Here is a 24,151-nt window from a genome sequence, read left to right as displayed (position 1 = left end):
GCAGTTAATGAAGCAGTCAAAAAGGAATAAAAACGTCTCAAAAATGAGATCGACAGGAAGTGCAAAATGGCTAAGCATGGATGGCTAGAGGAAAAATGTAAGGCTGTAGAGGCTTATCTCACTAGGGGTAAGATAGATACCGCCTACAGGAAAATTAAAGAGACCTTTGGAGGAAAGAGGACCACTTGTATGAATATCAAGAGCTCAGAAGGAAACCTAGTTCTAAGGAAAGAAGGGAAAGCAGAAAGGTGAAAGGAGTATATAGGGGGCCTATACAAGGGCGATGTACTTGAGGACAATATTATGGATATGGAAGAAGATGTAGATGAAGATGAAATGGGAGATACGATGCTGTGTGAAGAGTTTGACAGAGCACTGAAAGACCTAAGCTGAAACAAGGCCCTTGGAGTAGACAACATTCAATTAGAACTACTGACGGCCTTGGGAAAGCCAGCCCTGACAAAACTCTACCATCTGGTGAGCAAGATGTATGAGACAGGCGAAATACCTTCAGACTTCAAGAAGAATATAATAATTCCAATCCCAAAGAAAGCAGGTATTGACAGATGTGAAAAATACCAAACTACCAGTTTAATAAGTCACAGGTGCAAAATACTAACGCGAATTCTTTACAGACGAATGGAAAAACTGGTAGAAGCCAACCTTGGGGAAGATCAGTTTGAATTCCGTAGAAATGTTGGAACACGCGAGGAAATACTGACTCTACGACTTACCTTAGCAGAAAGATTAAGGAAAGGCAAACCTACTTTTCTAGCATTTGTAGACTTAGAGAAAGCTTTTGACCATCTTGACTGGAATACACTCTTTCAAATTCTAAAGGTGGCAGGGGCAAAATACAGGGAGTGAAAAGCTATTTACAATTTGTACAGAAACCAGATAGCAGTTATAAGAGTAGAGAGGCATGAAAGGGAAGCAGCGATTGGGAAGGGAGTGAGATAGGGTTTTAGCATTTCCCCGATGTTAAATCTGTATATTGACCAAGCAGTAAAGGAAACAAAATAAAAATTCGGAGTAGGTTTTAAAATACATGGAGAAGAAATAAAAACGTTGAGGTTCGCCGATGACATTGTAATTGTGTCAGAGACAGCAAAGGACTTGGAAGAGCAGTTGAACAGAATGGACAGTGTCTTGAAGGGAGGATAGAAGATGAACATCAACAAAAGCAAAACGAGGATAATGGGATGTAGTTGAATTAAGTCGGGTGATGCGGAGGGAATTAGATTAGGAAATGAGACACTTAAAGTAGTAAAGGAGTTTTTCTATTTGGGGAATAAAATAACCGATGATGGTCGAAGTAGAGAGGATATAAAATGTAGACTAGGAATGGCAAGGAAAGCGTTTCTGCAGAAGAGAAATTTGTTAACAGCGAGTATAGATTTTAAGTGTCAGGAAGTCGTTTCGGAAAGTATTTGTATGGAGTGTAGCCATGTATGGAAGTAAAACATGGACGATAAACAGTTTGGACAAGAAGAGAATAGAGGCTTTCGAAGTGTGGTGCTACAGAAGAATGCTGAAGATTAGGTGGGTAGATCACGTAACTAATGAGGAGGTATTGAATAGGATTGAGGAGAAGAGAAGTTTGTGGCAAAACTTGACTAGAAGAAGGGATCGGTTGGTAGGTCATGTCCTGACGCGTGAAGGGATCACAAATTTAGCATTGGAGGGCAGCGTGGAGGGTTAAAATCGTAGAGAAAGACCAAGAGATGAGTACACTAAGCAGTAAGTACTGGGAGATGAAGAAGCTTGCACAAGATAGAGCAGCATGGAGAGCTGCTTCAAACCAATCTCAGAGCTGAAGATCATAACAACAACAACAGGTAAATATTACGTGAGAGCACATTGAGACTGAAATTGTAGTCATCACATTCAAAAAGTCTTAAGAAAAATATCTAGCTTAATAGCACAGGTTGCTGTTCATGTCACTGTCTGTCTTCTGCAGTTATAACAAACCCCTTCTATATGCAACTCATTTCATTCTGGCATCTGTAGCGAACATTACTGTTTGCAATGTGTATTTAGCTGTTCCAAGAGAAGAGATCGTACAGATATTTATCTTGCTTATGGCTTCAGCGTCTAGGGGTTGGTGCCCAACAAAAATCTGGATTAAAATAGACATCATCTGTTTTTTTTGGTCAGTAAGACTGAAATACAATGTTGACTTTTAATTTTATTTTGGTGTTTTCTCGTCACAAGGCTGTTAACAAGCGTTGTAGACCACACCACAAGAAAGCCGTTTGAAAAAGAGACAGTTTTAACACATGACGAAAAAATTTACTTGCACCATTTTTCATAGCAGCCTATATGCACAGTACAGACTGAGTGCTCACATGAAGTGTCTGAACTGAAGTATCAAACTGAAATGTACCTTTGTGCAAGCAATGTTACTCCCAGGGATTTCTAGAAGCTTCTGTTAATCAAACATAACTGGTACAATTTCTGGTATTAAAAATAGAGACAAGTTTAAATGAAATTATATTTATCATGATGGAAAAAATTCTCAGGAACATACTAGAAACGAAAGATATTGGTGTAGTTAGGAAAATAAATTCAATAGTTTTTAAAACTTGTTTGTTTTTATTTAGCTTTTACATCAAAGTAAGTTATTTTTGAAGTAGTGAACTATGACATTAGAATATAAAAATGACTCTTCGTTCAGTGAATTATAAAGTTTTGTTTTACATCATATAAATTAACGTTGGAAAACAATCGTATAAAAATGATATTTGTTGTAGATCATACATGGTGATTTTTTCACCATGTACCAACTATAGGAACTGATCGATAAGAGAATATGGAACAAAAAAGATCTAATGAACTTATGTCTGGAATTGCATGGTTTCCATGTTAGAGAGCATTTACTCGAACACACTTTGTTACAGAGACTGTGGTCTAATACATGCTGTACCATGCAGCCACAGTTACAGTATGCGTGGTTTCCTCCTAGAGGGTGGTACTGTTCCTCATACATCATGCACTAGCGCCCTCTCCTGCCATAGTAATTGCTAATTTTGTGTCCAATTCACTTCTCTTTCTGACTCACCTTGTAATGGATGTGATGCAGCACTGTACACTATGGTTTCATATTCGAATCGAGAGCTTGCCAACATGATTACTTATGGAAATACAAATAGCAATGGGCAGTGGCCAGCAAGGTTGTATAAGGAAAACTACCCCGCTGACAACAACCACTGCATTCAATGACTGCAACAGTATTCCACCATCTGTCTGAGACAGGGCCGTTTCAGGAAGCAGCAAGTCATGATGGACGCACCCAAAAAGTTCAGACACCAGATTTGGAGGAAAATATAATCAACACTATGGAAGGTGGTTCTCGCATCACTACCAGGCAGTTGGCTTGCCAGTACAGGGTAAGCCAGACGACTGTGTGAAACATTCTCCATGACAGTTGTTACTACCCTTATCACTTATAGCGTGTGCAGGACTTACTAGCGACAGACTTTCTACATCAGGAGTGAGTGGTATCTTCAACTTTCCTAAGTCATATGTGGGACAGTGTGAAGAACCCCCTTGGTATGGTGACAGCGAATATTGATGCAGCTGGAATGCCTAACAGGCCGGAACTATGGGCGTTTCTTGTGGATGGCTTTGCCTCCCCTGTGGGAAGAAGTGCTATTGGTGATTTGAAGGGTTATGAAGCTGTTACATGATGGTGCTCCACTCCACTTCGCCATTAACATACTGACACATCTCAATCAGGTCTTCCCTGGTTGATGGATCAGAGGAGGGGGTCCAGTTGCATGGCCTGCTCATTCACCTGATCTCAACCATGCGATTTCTAGTTATGGGACCATCTCAGAATTACCATGTATTTCAGATGTGGAGATACTGGAGTAGCCGTAACTGTGGCTGCATGGTACAGTGCATATTAGACCGCAGTTTCTGTAACAATGTATGATTGAATAAATGTTTCTAGCATGGAAACCATGCATTTCCAGACATAAATTCATTAGACATTTTTTGTTCGATATCTTCTCATCGACTAGTCCCTAGAGTTTGTACATGGTGGAAAAATCACCCTGTACAAGGTGAAAGCTGTAGGATAGTAACCAAAAGCCTTTACATTGAAAGGTATTGCACAAATGATGTTCCATAAGGTTGCCTAATAGTTTGTAAAAGTTCATAATTTTTGTAAACATTGTAGTATAACACGTTGTTCCAACAGACGTGAATCCTGTACCTTATAAATGTGATCAGAAAAAACATTGCCAAAAAAGAGATAAGGTCACAGGTTTTGTTAATCTGAAGATGATATTGTGGCGACATATTGCTGTGACAGTAGTCCATAGACGATAGCTGAGATGGCTGAGAAGTTCACCATCTTTGTTTATTCTTTGTAATTTATTGGCTGTCATAGTTCAGTGTTTATCAGAGTAATACTAAAGAATTCGTTTTTGGGTTTGTCACGAAACTATTAATCTAGTTATTTCAGAGAATAGTGAGTGCCTACAATGGTGACCTCAAACGAAAAAACGATACAGTGCAAATCACAAGTAAAGAGCAGTGTAGCACAAAATGGAAGAGAACAGGAAGATAAGAGAGTACAGTCATCTTCGGCACAAATGAGGGATTCCGCTATAGCAACTGGAAGTACAGCTACAACATTACGTGTGCCGAAATTTTGGACTACATTACCTACAGAGCTGGACCTAATGGTTGAAGCAAGCCAGATCATCACTAGTGCAACAACACAGCAGCAGGTGCCAGAGATATGGCAGCCATTGGCATTCTTTTCAAGAAACCTCACACCAGCTCAAACTCTGTCTATAGGAGTTTATTGGCAATGTACGAAGCACTAAAATATTTTCATACAGATGTAGAAGCAAGAACCTTCTCTGTTTATACAGACCACCGCCCACTACTCAATGCCTTTAGAAGATCCACCAAGAGAGTTCCCCTTGTCGCATCAGACATTTGGAACTCATAGGACAATTTATAAGGGACGTACATCACGTCAGTGGTTATAACAACGCTGTGGCAGACTGTCTAGCAAGAGTGTGTACTGTGATTCAAGGAATTTCGTGACTAGCTATTGCTTTGGCACAAAAAGTGGATGAACAACTGTCGAGATTAAAGGAAGACAAAAATTCGAGCAATGAATTGAAAGAAATTTATGTACTGGCCGCGCAAACGACATTTTGGTGCAACACAGTTCACAGTCAGATCCGCCCCTACAATCCTGAACAATACCGTAAGAGCATATTTCACATGGTTCACGACCTTTCACATCCAGGAACTCGTTCATTGGCACACGCAGTTATTCAGCATTTTGCTTGGCCAAACGCAGGCAAGGATTGTCGACAACTGGCAGGAGAATGTTTACAGTGTCAACAATTTAAGGTCAGATGGCATTTTTTACACCAATTGGCATATTAGTACTTCAGCAACGAGATTTACCCATATATATGTAGACATTGTGGGACCATTATCCTTGTCAGAAGGATATAGGTACTTACTTACAATAACTGACTACTCTATGCACTGGCCAGAAGCTATACTGATTACTGACATCTCGGCAGAGACGGTGGCTAGGAACTTTTTCAGTGTATGGATCACCAGATCTGGAGTCCCAACCATGGTGTCAGCCAAACGGGGATGTCAGATTGAGAGTGAACTTTTTTCAGAGCTTATGAGATTATGTGGAATTTCCCATTTGCAGACTACAAGCTATCATACTGCCATGGCTCAGTAGAAAGAGTCCATAGAACTCTTAAAGCTGCACTCATGTGTCACCAAGAGACATGGATGAAAGCTTTTTCGGTAGTACCGCTTGGGTTATGAACAGCTCTTAAAACAGGTGTTGACCTAGCACCAAGTCATCTGGTTCTTGGCCAGCAGATTCGAATTCCTGCTGATTTAACAGAACAAAGTACAATACCTTCAGCTACTATGCAACAAGAATTCTCACAAAGATTACAACGTTCAATGCAAAAACTTCGCCCACAGGCTCCTCTGCGTCATGGTATAAAACCTGCCATAAAGACCTTCATAAGCATTCACATGTGTGGTTACGAGTAGATGTAGTCAAATCACCACTATGCCCACCATATGTGGGACTATATCTAGTCTTGAAGCATCAGACACGTACTTTTGTCGTAGAGAAAGAAGGGAAGGCCACGACAGATCTATAGAGAAACTAAAACCAGCCTATGTGGCACAGGAGCAGGACACAGTGCAATCTATAACTGTCAGAACCACAAACAATCGACAATGAGGAGAGACATTAAGAGCTGACAATTCAGTGGTCTTTATGAGTGAGGGGAAAAGTAGTTCACATGCGTGTCAGAAAGAAGGGGACGAGCAGCCAGTTGAGCATACAGTCCAAGCAGAGTGTAGAAGGCAGGCAGGAAGAAAAGTCGTACCTCGGCGCACCTAACTCCAGATGCCTCAGCAGTCAATCAACTGCAGTCATGGGAACAGCAAAGAAGGCCATGGGGACCGGCTGTGATACATAGTGAGACACCTCGATCAACAACAGGACAGCACAGAGAAGTGCTCTGGACGTCGGATTTATCTTATGTGTCTAGAGGTTCCAGGTGCACCAGGATTACAGAAGAAGATTTTTATGGTCGGAAGAGAAGAAACAGAAGACACATTCTCCAGAGAGTCGCCACAGAATGGTGCCTGCAGGCCCACATTCAAAAAGGGAGGGAAGGGCTACTGTGGTGACGTATTAGAGTGACGGTAGTCCAGAGACGATAGTGGAGAGGGCTGAGAAATTCAACGCCGTTGTTTACTCTTTGTAATTTAGTGATAGTCACAGTTTAGTCACAGTGTAATACATACAGTCACGTCCCTCTCTGGTATAAAAGTTGTAACAGTTTGACAGCTGGAGCAGCACTAGCGCTCTAAGTGGTGAGAAAGCAGACCTAACATGCATTGTAAGGATAATGTTTGTTTTTAGTTATTTTATCCTTAAATAATGAAATTGTTGTTATATTTTTGCGTTTCAGGCGTCAGTGAATTACGAACAGACATGAATTACCGTGAAATACGTGTAAAAACAGCCGAATCACACTGATCAACGACATAAGCTGCAACTTATTCATAAAGAAATACTTCCCAGTATTTGTATATTTGAAGTTTATTCTCCTGAAAACGAGAGACTATAAACACATATTTCATGCATGAGAAGCGTAAATTTCTGTTGATGTCTGTTTTATTATCACAGCCAGATTTCTTGACACTTAAAAAAAATTGTGTGTCGTCTAATGATTCGCCCATTCTTATGCTACACTCGTCTTTCTAATACACGAATCATTTTGTAAAAGTAATTACTTTTACTTCGAATGCAAATGTGTTGAAGATTCTTGCAGTTTGCAGCTCAGATTTAGCAACAGTTGTGCAATTGATTTCTTCTGTGTTGGGGAACAGTTTTATTGCTTTGACGATTGCTTATCACATTTGTATTGTCTTCCCTAGAAACAGTTGTGGTGGCTTATTTGATAAGTTAAATAACATAGGTACTACATTCCATGTAGGCTTCCTACACTCTGCATTCACTGATTTGACTGAAAGAGCAATGAATAAAACTTTGCTTCGTTACGTAGGTATAAGACATCTTTCTACAAAAGGTCTGGTGTTCTGGTGCTTATCAGCAATCTTCTGTTACTAAAGGAAAACGATATTATTCGGCAACTGTCTGTGCATTACCAGAGAATCGTAAATGAACTGACCTGTAATGTATCGTTTCGTACCTCCAAGAGGCCTTAGGAAACTAAATAAGAGCAAATGTGGTGTCGATTGTTATATAGCATCATACACTCCCTGTTGTAAAAACTACGTTGTAAATTATTATAAACGCTAGTATTCGCACTCATCATCTATCGTATACAGAAATGTCGCTTTCTGGCCGCTTGGGGCCCTGCTGTCTCTGTGGGTGACAAAAACGAGACGGAGTGTCGCGAATCTTACGTTATACTGTGATTTAGTGTTTTTCCGAGTAATAATAAAGATTTGGTTTTTCAGTTCGATACGAATCTATTAATCCAGTTATTTCGGAGAATAGTGAACAGCTACAATACCACATACTGTAGCTGACATAGAAAATCCAATAATCTTGCGTTGTTATACAGTACAGTTGATGTTTTGACACAGCTTGTTCTGCAACTTATATAATCACTATTTTCCTAAAGTACAGTGGTTTGTGGGGAGCGATATTTTTAGGGATAAAATGAAATAATTGACATGTAGATAATTTTGATCTTTCGTTATTTATCTCATTACTACCATTTATTTCTTATTTCTACTGTCAAAATCGCTTCAATCATTATGTTTATAGAGTGTTTACTAAACTGCATTGTTTGCCAGCTGGTTTGTTGACAGGGCGTATTAAATATGGATTTTGTAAACGTTGTGAGTATGAGAAATGTTTATAATTTCTTTTAATGTACCAGTACTATTTGTGGTTTCCAGTTTGTCAAAACTTTATGTGCTGTACTCGCAAAAAGCACTTTATCATGAAAGTTGAATGTGGCGGCAACAGAGGCGGCCGTGGCCCAGTGGCGGCAACATTCATTATCTTTGGGCTGACTTAGTAAACAAAGATGAGTGGTAAAGTGGACTGGTTTGAGTACGTAGAAGGAAGAAAGACTGCGAAGGTTTGTGTATATATATGATTTGGTAGTGTTAGTTATGACGACAATCGCCCATCAGTTCTCAGAACTGTACGAGTCGTACAGGCAATGGGTTTGCAACAATCCACAAGTCGCAGGTGATGTTGAATCGACTGTCAAATGGGTTTCCTATTTTGTAGCAGGTGTGTATTTGGTTTTTGTGATTTCCATTTGACTGTGTCATGTCACATGTATTGTCATGACATAATTTTCATTTCCAGGCAGAATCAGCCACTCCAGTGTACTTTCTGAACTGATATACTCTGTGTCGAACTTACTGGTGCTTTTCAATGACCGTATCATTCATAATTCGACATGTAAGATTAAAGGGGGACCTGCAGACAGGTTGAAGATATGGCTGACAGTCATAGAATATTCAGAGGTTTTTATTGAAGTAGCGGCAAGACGCCGTTATGGATCAAGAGGAAAATGGACAGTGGCTGTCATTCTGCAGCTTATAAAGTAAGTGTAAATGTTGACAATTGCCAACAAAAATTAATAAAAAAATGAAACAGTGAGTTTAATGTAATCTACATTTGAACAATATAACAACATTGCTGTGCAATATCCATTTTCAGTCATAAACAAATGCAATGAACGGGTGGCAGTTATTGTTAAAAAGTGTCCCTTCGTTATATTCCTGTTGCATGTACTGACTGCTCTCCTCACTAACAGAAAATTAATTTATCACAAAACTAGTCACATCCACAGTGAATCATGTGTTTTGTCTGTTTCAGTTGCCTTTAAATTACTTCTCCTGTACCTACTTGATGCACTGACTCATTCTAGTGAGGCTAAGAAGTTAAGAAACACTATCATATGCAACTATTGTAGTTCAAAATGTCATTTGTGACAGTCCTAAAGAAACAAGCTGTTAAAGTTATTCATACATACACCTGCAACCAATGCCTCTACACAAAACAGGTATTTTTGAAAATGTTTTAATGCAATAGGTCTTACCAACATAATTGCTTCAGCAGCCAGGCTTCCACCTCCCCTTGAGGAACAAACGTTTCTGGTAACAAAGATAAATTAATCTTTGTTACGTATTTTATATCCTGGAATTTTAAGTGCTGCAAGTCACCTTCTGTTTTGTGGTGGAGCAACTTCTGGTACCACTATACCATTTATTTGCCCATTAACAAATAGTGTTTAGTGAAAACTACTCTCAATAAGTGCAGGAAATGCTCCAGCTTCTGTTTCATTTTGCGAGACGTATGTGTGAAGATTTAATGTGTTACCCAACTCTTCCTAGGAAATATATTTTTAAAATTAACAATAATCCTCCATGATGAACAGCAGTTCTCTTGTAGTGTTTGTCACTGGAGTTCGATGATAGGTCCATTTCTGTTGTGCATCATTCGTCATGTCAAAAACATAAATGGAAACTATGTACATAGAATGCACATCTGAAGGCATGCCCCCAGCAGTGTAACGATATATGTTGAAGAAATTATTCTATTATTCTATATAACGGTATGTTGTTGTTGTTGTTGTTGTTGTTGTTGTTGTCTTCAGTCCTGAGACTGGTTTGATGCAGCTCTCCATGCTACTCTATCCTGTGCAAGCTGCTTCATCTCCCAGTACCTATTGCAACCTACATCCTTCTGAATCTGCTTAGTGTACTCATCTCTCGGTCTCCCTCTACGATTTTTACCCTCCACGCTGCCCTCCAATGCTAAATTTGTGATCCCTTGATGCCTCAAAACATGTCCTACCAACCGATCCCTTCTTCTAGTCAAGTTGTGCCACAAACTTCTCTTCTCCCCAATCCTATTCAATACCTCCTCATTAGTTACGTGCTCTATCCACCTTATCTTCAGTATTCTTCTGTAGCTCCACATTTCGAAAGCTTCTATTCTCTTCTTGTCCGAACTAGTTATCGTCCATGTTTCACTTCCATACATGGCTACACTCCAAACAAATACTTTCAGAAACGACTTCCTGATACATAAATCTATATTCGATGTTAACAAATTTCTCTTCTTCAGAAACGCTTTCCTTGCCATTGCCAGTCTACATTTTATATCCTCTCTACTTCGACCATCATCAGTTATTTTACTTCCTAAATAGCAAAATTCCTTTACTACTTTAAGTGTCTCATTTCCTAATCTAATTCCCTCAGCATCACCCGATTTAATTTGACTACATTCCATTATCCTCGTTTTGCTTTTGTTGATGTTCATCTTATATCCTCCTTTCAAGACACTGTCCATTCCGTTCAACTGCTCTTCCAAGTCCTTTGCCGTCTCTGACAGAATTACAATGTCATCGGCGAACCTCAAAGTTTTTATTTTTTCTCCATGGATTTTAATACCTACTCCGAATTTTTCTTTTGTTTCTTTTACTGCTTGCTCAATATACAGATTGTATAACATCGGTGAGAGGCTACAACCCTGTCTCATTCCCTTCCCAACCACTGCTTCCCTTTCATGCCCCTCGACTCTTATGACTGCCATCTGGTTTCTGTACAAATTATAAATAGCCTTTTGCTCCCTGTATTTTACCCCTGCCACCTTTAGAATTTGAAAGAGTGTATTCCAGTCAACATTGTCAAAAGCTTTCTCTAAGTCTACAAATGCTAGAAACGTAGGTTTGCCTTTTCTTAATCTTTCTTCTAAGATAAGTCGTAAGGTCATTATTGCCTCACGTGTTCCAACATTTCGACGGAATCCAAACTGATCCTCCCCGAGGTCTGCATCTACCAGTTTTTCCATTCGTCTGTAAAGAATTCGCGTTAGTATTTTGCAGCTGTGGCTTATTAAACTGATAGTTCGGTAATTTTCACATCTGTCAGCACCTGCTTTCTTTGGGATTGGAATTATTATATTCTTCTTGAAGTCTGAGGGTATTTCGCCTGTCTCATACGTCTTGCTCACCAGCTGGTAGAGTTTTGTCAGGACTGGTTGTCCCAAGGCCGTCAGTAGTTCTAATGGAATGTTGTCTACTCCGGGGGCCTTGTTTCGACTCAGGTCTTTCAGTGCTCTGTCAAACTCTTCACGCAGTATCGTATCTCCCATTTCGTCTTCATCTACATCCTCTTCCATTTCCATAATATTGTCCTCAAGTACATCACCCTTGTATAAACCTTCTATATACTCCTTCCACCTTTCTGCCTTCCCTTCTTTGCTTAGAACTGGGCTGCCATCTGAGCTCTTGATATTCATACACGTGGTTCTCTTCTCTCCAAAGGTCTCTTTAATTTTCCTGTAGGCAGTATCTATTTTACCCCTAGTGAGATAAGCTTCTACATCCTTACATTTGTCCTCTAGCCATCCCTGTTTAGCCATTTTGCACTTCCTGTCGATCTCATTTTTGAGACGTTTATATTCCTTTTTGCCTGCTTCATTTACTGCATTTTTATATTATCTCCTTTCATCAATTAAATTCAATATTTCTTCTGTTACCCAAGGATTTCTACTAGCCCTCGTCTTTTTACCTACTTGATCCTCTGCTGCCTTCACTACTACATCCCTCAGAGCTACCCATTCTTCTTCTACTGTATTTCTTTCCCCCATTCCTGTCAATTGCTCCCTTATGCTCTCCCTGAAACTCTGTACAGCTTCTGGTTTAGTCAGTTTATCCAGGTCCCATCTCCTTAAATTCCCACCTTTTTGCAGTTTCTTCAGTTTTAATCTACAGGTCATAACCAATAGACTGTGGTCAGAGTCCACATCTGCCCCTGGAAATGTCTTACAATTTAAAACTTGGTTCCTAAATCTCTGTCTTACCATTATATAATCTATCTGAAACCTGTCAGTATCTCCAGGCTTCTTCCATGTATACAGCCTTCTTTTATAATTCTTGAGCCAAGTGTTAGCTATGATTAAGTTGTGCTCTGTGCAATAATTCTACCAGGCGGCTTCCTCTTTCATTTCTTTTCCCCAATCCATATTCACCTACCACCTTTCCTTCTCTGCCTTTTCCTGCTATCGAATTCCAGTCACCCATGACTATTAAATTTTCGTCACCCTTCACTATCTGAATAATTTCTTTTATTTGATCATACATTTCTTCAATTTCTTCGTCATCTGCAGAGCTAGTTGGCATATAAACTTGTACTACTGTAGTAGGTGTGGGCTTCGTATCTATCTTGGCCACAATAATGCGTTCACTATGCTGTTTGTAGTAGCTTACCCGCATTCCTATTTTCCTATTCATTATTAAACCTACTCCTGCATTACCCCTGTTTGATTTTGTATTTATAACCCTGTATTCACCTTACCAAAAGTCTTGTTCCTCCTGCCACCGAACTTCACTAATTCCCACTATATCAAACTTTAACCTATCCATTTCCCTTTTTAAATTTTCTAACCTACCTGCCCGATTAAGGGATCTGACATTCCACGCTCCGATCCGTAGAACGCCAGTTTTCTTTCTCCTGATAACGACATCCTCCTGAGTAGTCCCCGCCCGGAGATCCGAATGGGGGACTATTTTACCTCCGGAATATTTTACCCAAGAGGATGCCATCATCATTTAACCATATGGTAAACCTACACGCCCTCGGGAAAAATTACGGCTGTAGTTTCCCCTTGCTTTCAGCCGTTCGCAGTACCAGCACAGCAAGGCCGTTTTGGTTAATGTTGCAAGGCCAGATCAGTCAATCATCCTGACTGTTGCCCCTGCAACTACTGAAAAGGCTGCTGACCCTCTTCAGGAACCACACGTTTGTCTGGCCTCTCAACAGATACCCCTCCGTTGTGGTTGCACCTACGGTACGGCCATCTGTATCGCTGAGGCACGCAAGCCTCCCTACCAACGGCAAGGTCCATGGTTCATGGGGGGATATATGTTGAAGAAATTATTCTATTATTCTTGCTCTTCCCCATATTCTTGACATTAGCCCTGAAAGCACTCTCTTCCTATCCTCCCCCTCTGTTCTGGCTACCGTGCCCCCCCCCCCCCCCCCCCCCCACCCCCAATTCCCTTTTATATGCTTACTTAGCATCACATCTGACAATGTCAAAAATTGTAATACTGCCTGACTTCCTTATCAAGTGAAGTGATAGTGATTAAGACACTGGACAACAGAAATATTTGTTCAGATTTAGATTTGCCGTGGTTTCCATTGATTACTAAAAGCTATTTTTAGGACTCTTTTTTTGGGAGGGGGGGGGGGGGGGGCGTGTCATTAGTCTTCTGACTGGTTTGATGCGGCCCACCACGAATTCCATTCCTGTGCTAACCTCTTCATCTCAGAGTAGCACTTGTAGCAACCTACGTCCTCTATTATTTGCTGGATGTATTCCAATCTCTGTCTTCCTCCACTGTTTTTGCCTTCTACAGCTCCCTCCTCTTAGTACCATGGAAGTCATTTCCTCAGTCTTAACAGATGTCCTGTCCCTTCTCCTTATCAGTGTTTTCCACATATTCCTTTCCTCTCCGATTCTGCACAGAACCTCCTCATTCCTTACCTTATCAGTCCATCTAATTTTCAACATTCTTCCATAGTACCATATCTCAAATGCTTTAATTCTCTTCTTTTCCGGCTTTCCCACATTCCATGTTTCACTACCATACAATGCTGTACTCCAGATGTACATTCTCAGAAATTTCTTCCCCAAATGAAGGCCAGTATTTGATATCAGTAGACTTCTGTTGGCCAGGGATGCCCTTCTTGCCATTGCTAGACTGCTTTTGATGTCCTCCTTGCTCCGTCCTTCACTCGTTATTTTACTGCCTAGGTAGCAGAATTCCTTAACTTTATCTCCTTCGTGACCATCGATCGTGATATTAAGTTTCTCACTGTTCTCATTTCTACTACTTCTCATTGCCGTCATCTTTCTTCGATTTACTCTCTATCCATACTCCATACTCCATACTCATTAGACTGTTCATTCCATTCAGTATATCGTTAATTCTTTTTCACTTTCACTCAGGGTAGCAATGTCATCAGCGAATTGTATCATTGATATCCTTTCACCTTGAATTTTAATTCCACTCCTGCACCTTTCTTTTATTTCCATCATTGCTTGCTCAATGTATGAAATGAACAGTAAGGACGAAAGACTACATACTTGTTTACGCCCTTTTTAATATGAGAGGTTTTGATCATCAACTCTTATTATTCCCTCTTGGTTCTTGTACATATTGTATATTATCTGTCTCTCCCTATAGCATACCCCTACTTTTCTCAGAATTTCGAACATCTGGCGCCATTTTACATTGTCAAACACTTGAATTTTCTTTAGTCTTCCTTCCATTATTAACAGCAACGTCAGAATTGCCTCTCTCATGCCTTTACCTTCCATAAAGCCAAACTGATCGTCATCTAGTGCATCCTCAATTTTCTTTTCATTCTTCTGTATATTATTCTTGTCAGCAACTTGGAGTTTCTTCTTCTATAACATCAGACAAATCTTTCCCCTCGTAGAGGCTTTCAGTATCTTCTTTCCACCTATCCACTCTCTTGTCTGCATTGAACAGTGGAATTCCCGTTGCACACTTAATGTTATCACTCTTGCTTTAATGCTTATTGTTGTATCTACAGCCCTAGAGAACTTAGTGTATCTCGTGATCCCTTAGTACTTCTGTATCTCACTACTTTGCGTATTGATTCTTCCTGACTGATATCTTTAATTTCAGTCTACTCCTCATCACTACTTTGTTGTGATCTGAGTCTATATCTGCTCCTCGGTACACCTTACAATCCAGTATCTGATTATGGAATCTCTGTCTGAACATGATGTAATCTAGCTGAAATCTTTGTGTATCACCTGGCCTTTTCCAAGTATACCTCCTCCTCTTTTGATTCCTGAACAGAGCATTCGCCATTATTAGCTGAAGTTTATTATAGAACTCAATCTTTCTCCTCTCTTGTCCCTTGTCCCAAGCCCATATTCTCCTGTAACCTTTTCTTCTATCCATTCTCCTATAACTCCATTAGAGTCTCCTATGACTATTAGATTTTTATCTCCCATTGCATACTGTATTACACTTTCAGTATCCTCATACTCTTTCTCTATCTCTTCATCTTCAGCTTGCGACATCGGCATGTATACCTGAACTATCATTGTCAGCATTGGTTTGCTGTCGATTCTGATAAGAATAACCCTATCACTGAACTTTTCACAGTAATACACTCTCTGCCCTACCTTCCTATTCACAGCAAATTCTCCTCCTGTTATACCATTTTCTGCCACTGTTGATATTACTCTACTCATCTGACAGAAATCCTTGTCTTCTTTCCATTTCACTTCACTTCACTGGCCTCTACTATATCTGGATTGAGCCTTTGCATTTCGCTTTTCAAATTTTCTAATTACCCTACCATGTTCAAGCTTCTGACATTCCACACCCCAACTTGTAGAACGTTATTATTTTGTTGATTGTATAATCTTTTTCTCATGGTTATCTCCTCCTTGTCAGTCCCCTCCCGGATATCCAAATCGGGGACTATTCCGGAATATTTTGCTAAGGGAGAGATCATCATGAACACTTCTTCAGTTGCAGGCCACATGTCCTGTGGATACATGTTATGTGTCTTTAATGCAGTGGTTTCCATTGCTTTCTGTGTTCTCATCCCGTTGATCTTTGTTGATTCTTCTGCCTTCAGAGGCAGTTTCCCACCCCTAGGACAAGAGTGCCCTGAACCTTGTGTCCGCCCCTCTGCCCTCTTTGAAGAGGCTGCTGTTGGCAGAATGAAGGTGACTTCTTATGCTGGAAGTCTTCAGCTGCCAATGCTGATTATTAATTAAAATTTAAGCAATGGTGGGATTCGAACCTGGGACCGATGACGTTTTGCTTACAAATCGCAGGCGGTACCCCAAGACCACAGATGCGTGACAGAAATTAGGAAATGACTTTTTGAAGGATTAACCAGAAAAGTTACATAGTTCTCTTGTGACAGTGGAGTCATACTAGAAGAAGACATATCTCTGTTTGTTCTTGAAGTTTGTTGCATTCATTCTCATCTTAAAAATCTTTTCGTCTTTGAATAATGACCGACTTCCATGGCTAATACTTGTAATAATACAATAAAAAAATCCAGGATGGAGTAATGAAAGTATTATGAAAAAGCTACGTACCACATAGTGGAGAAGTAGCGTCACAGACAGGTATAAGAAGAAGATTATTAAAACAAACACACACACACACACACACATACACATATGTACGCAAATGCAGCTCGCACACATGACCATTGTCTGTGGCTGCTGGGGCCAGACTTTGCTTCTCCCATCATGCACAGTTGCTCAATCTGTGTAGTGGGGGTAAAGGAGGAGGGTGGGGAAGGAGGAGCAGGGTACTGGTGGGGGATGGTCAAGTGCTGTTGGGCGCATACAGGGATGAGGTGGAGAGAGGGTAGGGCAGCTAGGTGCAGTTAAGAGGTTAGACGGAGGATGAGGGGGGGGGGGGGGGGGGGGAGAGAGAAAAGGAGAGGAGAAAAAAACTGTGTATGTGCTTGTGGAGTAGAAGGCTGTAGAATGGCAACAGGGAAGGGGATACGTTGATGAAGAACAATGACTGAATGGTTAGCACACTGGATTCCTATGAGGGAGGATGACTGTTGAAACCCGCATCAGTCCATCCTGATTTAGGTTTCCCTGTTTTGTCTAAATCGCTTCAGGAAAATGCTGGGATGGTTACTTTGAAAGAGCATAGCCAATTTCCTTCCCTAATCCAAGCCTGTACTCCGTCTCTAATGACCTCGCTGCTCATGATATGATAAGCACTAATTTCCTGTTCCTGACAACAGCTAATGAAGCTTGAGGCTGTGAGGGTTACAGGGATCTAGGATATATTGCAGGGAGAGTTCCTGCCTAAACAATAGAGAAAAGCTGGTGTTGGTAGGAGGGATCCAGATGGCCTGAGCTCCCAGTTGGTGCACATTGACAGCACAGAAAGATACGTATATAGCTTCTTTTCTGGGTTTACTTCATAGATTATTACTTAAATTGCATGTGAGTTTCGTATAGGAGGTGTAATTTCGAGTTTTAGTTTCTGTAATCGTAAATTCAGGCAGATTGTAGTGCAGTCGTTAGGGATTTGTACAGGTTAGTCATACATTCTTTGCGTGTTTCCCTTGCGTTATCTAGGTACGGACTCGTGTTTCAGTAACTGTTGTTCAAAATCGATAAGAATGGACAGGCACTGTGATTGCTGTGTTCAGATGAGGGCTGAGTTGGCATCTCTTCGCTCACAGCTGCAGGCGGTGCTGACTCCAGTTGTGCAGCTTGAGGCTGTTGCCAATGGGCACCACTATGGGGAGTCGGACTTGGGTATCACTGGGAAGTCAACCTCTTCCCATCTGTCCCCAGATCAGACTGCCGCTGTGGTTGCCCCGGTTTCTGCCCGCAGTGGGGCTGAGCCCTGGCCTGTGGTTGATTGGGAGGTCGTTTCAAGGTGTGGCAGGCAGTGAAAGATGTCCTCGGAGGCTGATCAGAAAGCTTCCCCGGTGCGTCTGACAAACAGGTTTCAGGTACTGTCTCTGGCTGAGCCAGATGCAGCTGCCTGCCCTGTTTCAGAGGATGATTCTCAGACTTCAAGATCCGGGCAATCACAGAGGGTGGGTTTATTGGTAGTTGGGAGCTCCAGTGTTAGGTGCGTAAGGGGGCTCCTTAGGGAAAGATAGATTAGGCAGAATTGGTGATGGAGTGTTTGTGTCTGTCAGTAGTGGTTTATCTTGTAGTGAAGTCGAAGTAAATACTTCGTGCGAATTGGTATGGGTGGAGGTTATACTTAACAGCTGAACTAAGTTAATAATTGGCTCCTTCTACCGACCCCCAGACTCCGATGATAAAGTTTCTGAACAGTTCAGAGAAAAATTGAGTCTTGTAACAAATAAATACCCCACTTGTATGGTTATAGTTGGTGGGGACTTCAAGCTTCCCTCGATATGTTGGCAAAAATACTTTTTCAAAACTGGTGGTAGGCAGAAAACATCTTCCGAAGATTGTCCTAAATGCTTTCTCCGAAAATTATTTCGAGCACTTAGTCCACGAACCCACGCGAATTGTAAATGGTTGCGAAAACATACTTGACCTCTTAACCACAAACAATCCAGAGCTAATAGAGAGCATCATGACTGGTACAGGGATTAGTGATCACAAGGCCGTTGTAGCTAGGCTCAATACCGTTTCTTCCAAATCCACCAGAAACAAACGCAAAATAATTTTACTTTAAAAAGCGGATAAAGTGTCACTAGAAGCCTTCCTAAGAGACAATCTCCCTTCCTTCCGAACTGACTATGCAAATGTAGACGAGATGTGGCTCAAATTCAAAGCTACAGTAGCAGCAGCAATTGAGAGATTCATACCTCATAAATTGGTAAGAGATGGAACTGATCCCCCATGGTACACAAAACAGGTCAGAACGCTATTGCAGAGGCAATGAAAAAAGCATGCGAAGTTCAGAAGAACGCGAAATCCTGAAGATTGGCTAAAATTTACAGACGCGCAAAATTTAGCACAGCCTCCAATCCTAGATGCCTTTAATAGGTTCCACAACAAAACATTGTCTCGAAATTTGGTAGAAAATCCGAAGAAATTCTGGTCGTATGTAAAGTACACAAGCGGCAAGACACTGTCAATACCTTCACTGCGCAGTGCTGATGGTACTGTTACTGACGACTGTGCCGCTAAAGCGGAGTTATTGAACGCAGTTTTCCGAAATTCCTTCACCAGGGAAGACGAATGGAATATTCCATAATTTGAAACACAAACAGCTGCTGGCATGAGTTTCTTAGAAGTAGATATCTTAGGAGTTGCGAAGCAACTCAAATCGCTTGATACAGGCAAGTCTTCAGGTCCAGATTATATACCGATTAGGTTCCTTTCAGATTACGCTGATAAATAGTTCCCTACTTAGCAATCATATACTACCGCTCGCTCACCGATAGATCTGTACCTAGAGACTGGAAAATTGCGCAGGTCGCACCAGTGTTTAAGAAGGGTAGCAGGAGTAATCCATCGAGCTACAGACCTATGTCATTGACGTCGGTTTGCAGTAGGGTTTTGGAGCATATACTGTATTCAAACATTATGAATCACCTCGAAGGAAACTATCTATTGATACGTAATCAGCATGGTTTCAGAAAACATCGTTTTTGTGCAACGCAGCTAGCTCTTTATCCGCACAAAGTAATGGCTACCATCGACAGGGATCTCAAGTTGATTCTCTATTTCTAGATTTCTGGAACGCTTTTGACACCGTTCCTCACACGTGACTTCTAATCAAGCTGCGGGCCTATGGGGTATCATCTCAGTAGTGCCACTGGATTTGTGATTACCTGTCAGGAAGGTCGCAGTTCATAGCAATAGATGGCAAACTATCGAGTAAAACTGAAGTGATATCAGGTGTTCCCCAGGGAAGTGTCCTTGGACCTCTGCTGTTCCTGATCTATATAAATGACTGACCTGGATGACAATCTGAGCAGTTCTCTTAGGTTGTTCGCAGATGATGCAGTAAGATCATCCGAAGACCAGTATCAGTTGCAAAGCGATTTAGAAAAGATTGCTGTATTGTGTGGCAGGTGGCAGTTGACGCTAAATAACGGAAAGTGTGAAGTGATCCACATGAGTTCCAAAAGAAATCCATTGGAATTCGATTACTCGATAAATAGTACAATTCTCAAGGCTGTCAATTCAACTAAGTACCTGGATGTTAAAATTACGAACTACTTCAGTTGGAAAGACCACATAGATAATATGGTGGGGAAGGCGAGCCAAAGGTTGCGTTTCATTGGCAGGACACTTAGAAGGTGCAACAAGTCCACTAAAGAGACAGCTTACACTACACTCGTTCGTCCTCTGTTAGAATATTGCTGCGCGGTGTGGGATCCTTACCAGGTGGGATTGACGGAGGACATCGAAAGGGTGCAAAAAAGAGCAGCTCGTTTTGTATTATCACGTAATAGGGAAGAGAGTGTGACAGAAATGATACGCGAGTTGGGATGGAAGTCATTAAAGCAAAGACGTTTTTCGTCGTGGCGAGATCTATTTGCGAAATTTCAGTCACGAACTTTCTCTTCCGAATGCGAAAATATTTTGTTGAGCCCAACCTACATAGGTAGGAATGATCATCAAAATAAAATAAGAGAAATCAGAGCTCGAACAGAAAGGTTTAGATGTTCGTTTTTCCCGCGCGCTGTTCATGAGTGGAATGATAGAGAGATAGTATGATTGTGGTTTGATGAACACTCTGCCAAGCACTGAAATGTGAATTGCAGAGTAATCATGTAGATGTAGACAAGTGGTGAGGCAGTCATTAAAATCAAGAACAGTGTGCTCAGCAAGTGGGTGGTCCAGCTGTTTGTAGGCTACTGTTTGTCAGTGGATATTCATGCAGACAGCTTGTTGGTTGTCATGCCCACGTAGAATGAAGCACAATAGTTGCAACTTAGCTTGTAGATCACATTACTGGTTTCACAGGTAGCCTTGCATCTGATGGGATAGGTGATGCTTATGATCAGACTGGAGTAGGTGATGGTGGTGGTGGGAGGATGCATGGGACAGCTCTTGCATCTAAGTGTACTACAGGGATATGAGGCAAGGGTTTGGAAGCAGAGGTTGTATAGGAATGGATGAGGTATTGTGTAGGTTTGGTGGGCAGCACAATACCACTTTGGGAGTGTGGGTAGGACATTCCTCATTTCAGGACTTGTTAAGAGGTATTCAGAATCCTGCCAGAGAATGAGATTCGGTTGCTCCAGTCCTGGGTGGTTCTGAGTCAAGAGGGGAATCCTTTTCTGTGGCTGGATGGTGGGACATTGGGAGGTGGTGGGTGACTGGGGAGATAAGGCACAGGATATCTTTTTTCTGTACAGGATTCAGAAGGTAGTTATGGTTGCAGGTCTCGGTGAGACCATCAGTACCTTTTGACAGGAACTGTTCGTTCCTGCAGATGCAGTGGCCACAGATGGCTAGGTTGACTGGAAGGAACTGCATAGATCTGATATGGATGGAAGTACTGATGTAGACACCTTTGAGATGGAGGTCGACATTGAGGTAGGTGGCTTGTTGGGTTGAGGAGGACAAGATGAAATGAATGGGGGAGATGGTGTTTTGGAGGAATGTGGATAGTGTGTTGTCACCCTCATTCCAGATCACACATATGTCATCAATGAATCTGAATCAGGTGAGGGGTTTGGGATTATGGGCAATGACAGATGCCAACCTATTCATGTGCCTTCTAGAGGGATCCATCGTAACCGCTTAGAATCCCAAACCCCTCACCTGGTTCAGATGCATTGCACCTCACAAGGCCACAGTGCAAATGGCTTGAATTGTTGTCTGCTACATGCTTTGTATTATTTATTTTCAAAATGGCCTTAGAGTACAGTACTGAAAATCAGAAAAGTGCTAGCTAAAAATCTAATTACCCAGAAGCTGAAAAGGAAGGTAACTTCCATTTTGCAGACAAGGCCATTTGCTCTTTGTAAAATAGGGAGGCACTAGAAGAGTACTTCTTTTGATGACACAACACGAAGTGATGCGTCTAACCAGTGTTAGTACAAAATTGGGAATGATAGATATATTGGATTATAATGAAAACAAGGCTGGTGGAGACCACAGCTACTAGCTAATGGGCTGCTACACTTTTGATAGTAATCAAATAAAACAGTGGAAGAAACTTTTTTTGACACATTTTCATGATGATGATTGAAAATTTATACATTTTACATAAAAAGTTGAGGCATACTAGCTAACATCTTGTTAATTTTGTCAATGAATTGGCATTAGCCTGATTGAATAAACGTCCACTCAAAATAGTTCATCTGTAAACCATCTCAGTGAAAAATATTGTAAATTGATTCTAGCTACAGAAACAACAAAATGCCCTCAGAGGAAACATAAGCTTTGCACAGAACAAAGCAAGGAAAAATCTGGGATAGTAGCAAGAAAAGATAGCAGGTACTGTTGTGAAGAAAGACACAAGACTTTGTTATCCAAAATGTATTGAAATTTTTCATACTAAGGCAAATGTAACTAAGCTGTTTTTATTTAGAAACTAAGTTTTCAAACAGTTTTATTTTTAATACTAACAACTTCTAATTCTGCGTGCATTTAGGAAACAATAGATTACAAAATTGTTGCTGTGAAAATATGTTTTAATTTAAAACTAAAAGGAATGTCAACGTTGGTCGTAATATTGATGTTTTATTAATAGCGGAATCGATTTTCGATCACATAGTGATCATCTTTGGTGGTGTACACATTAAACTCAGATACTGGTATCAAGTTATCAATAACCAAAACTGAGAAGCGATCACAATGTTTTAATTTTCACATAAAATAAATGGTCAAAGAAAGGAAACTACTTCTATCAAATACAATAAACTGACTTAAGTGCTATGCAGTGGAAACTGCTAGACAAAATTCAGAAAAGCTATGATAAAGCACAGTATCTGCTAGTTAAACTGCACGCTGACTGCCCAGTCCTCACAGTGTTAATACTCTTTTCTTCAAGAATCAGTAATGTACAAAGTAGATACAGAAAACTGTAATATATAATGTAGAAATCTGAGTTTTTAGGTGTTTATTATGCACGAGAATGATAAATCAGTTACAAAAAATAGAAGGGGAGGAGGGATATTGTAATTTATAGTTTTAGCTGTGTCCTCATGGTATCCACAACTGTGCAGTTAGCATCTGAATACACCCTCCTGTCGCCCCCCAAGGTGCTCTCAACTATTCTGTGAGTATGTATGTGATGAGTATGGGGCACAAAGCCATTGTGGCATTTCTTCTTTTCCTGTGCTGCAGTGCTGTTTCATGATTGTCTCCCTGTCTTAAAATTAACTATGAATGCATGCCCTATTATATGTTAACTCAGCTATAAGTATGGCCTATACTTTTAGTTCCTGAATTTTATTTTTTAATTAAATCCACCCCCTTTCCAATTTATGTACAAATGACCCCTGTTCTCATATTTGACCTACTTTATTTTGAATTTTTTTTCAGTAGTGCAGGGACATAATGTGGGAACTCACCCATTGCCCAGCATGTTAGCCAGCCCATATAAGGGTTAGTCAGGTACACTCGTACCCCCATGACCATGCACTGAACATGCTGTTGAGGCATGCTGTGTTTCCTCCCTGTTAATATTGAAGAGTGGCTGTCTCCCTTATTTGAGACACAGGGGCTCTGGGCAATGACTTACATAACGGTGCCATTGCTTAGGTGGATCCGAGTGGGTGGCCCCATGGTGGGCCAATTGAAATAAAGAGAATCAAGCTGAACTATGCTGTTGGGTGGATGGCCTAGAAGTCTCATTAGAGTGATCCACATATACTGCCATTGAGTACAAATGCAAACATAATCCAGTGGAATTGTAATGACTATTGTCACTACCTTTACCTTACTGACCTGAAACATCTCCCTCATCAAATACAAGCTAAGATGAAAGCCAGATTGTCAAAGAAGTGGGGAAATGTGTGCTTTACTTCATGATCTGTACCAAGGCTGATGGTGAATCCTTCTTAAAGACTAAGCCATTATGTTTTAGGGAGGAAATCAATGACAAGTTAGGCAAGGTTACCGCAATAAACAAAA

At 40.8% G+C, this 24,151-nt stretch overlaps 1 protein-coding gene across 3 annotated transcripts in view; it reads left to right on the top strand.

Annotated features, from left to right (window-relative positions):
• Positions 1 to 6,761: 6,761 nt before the first annotated feature.
• LOC126281655 (peroxisomal membrane protein PEX16-like) overlaps positions 6,762 to 24,151 on the top strand; it is a 54,277-nt gene continuing 36,887 nt past the window's right edge. The window contains exons 1-4 of one of the 3 annotated variants that reach the window (XM_049980791.1): positions 6,769 to 6,894; positions 6,993 to 7,175; positions 8,455 to 8,797; positions 8,876 to 9,116. In XM_049980791.1, coding sequence (XP_049836748.1) covers positions 8,674 to 8,797; positions 8,876 to 9,116 — 365 coding nt within the window. In that variant the 5' untranslated portion in view covers positions 6,769 to 6,894; positions 6,993 to 7,175; positions 8,455 to 8,673. Of the gene's footprint in view, positions 6,921 to 6,992; positions 7,176 to 7,436; positions 7,590 to 8,454; positions 8,798 to 8,875; positions 9,117 to 24,151 lie in introns of those variants that run through there. The other 2 variants (XM_049980792.1, XM_049980794.1) reach the window with 2 other exon arrangements.

Source organism: Schistocerca gregaria, chromosome 7 (assembly GCF_023897955.1).
Source record: "Schistocerca gregaria isolate iqSchGreg1 chromosome 7, iqSchGreg1.2, whole genome shotgun sequence".
Lineage (NCBI taxonomy): Eukaryota > Metazoa > Arthropoda > Insecta > Orthoptera > Acrididae > Schistocerca > Schistocerca gregaria.
This window is presented reverse-complemented; position numbering and strand designations above follow the sequence as displayed.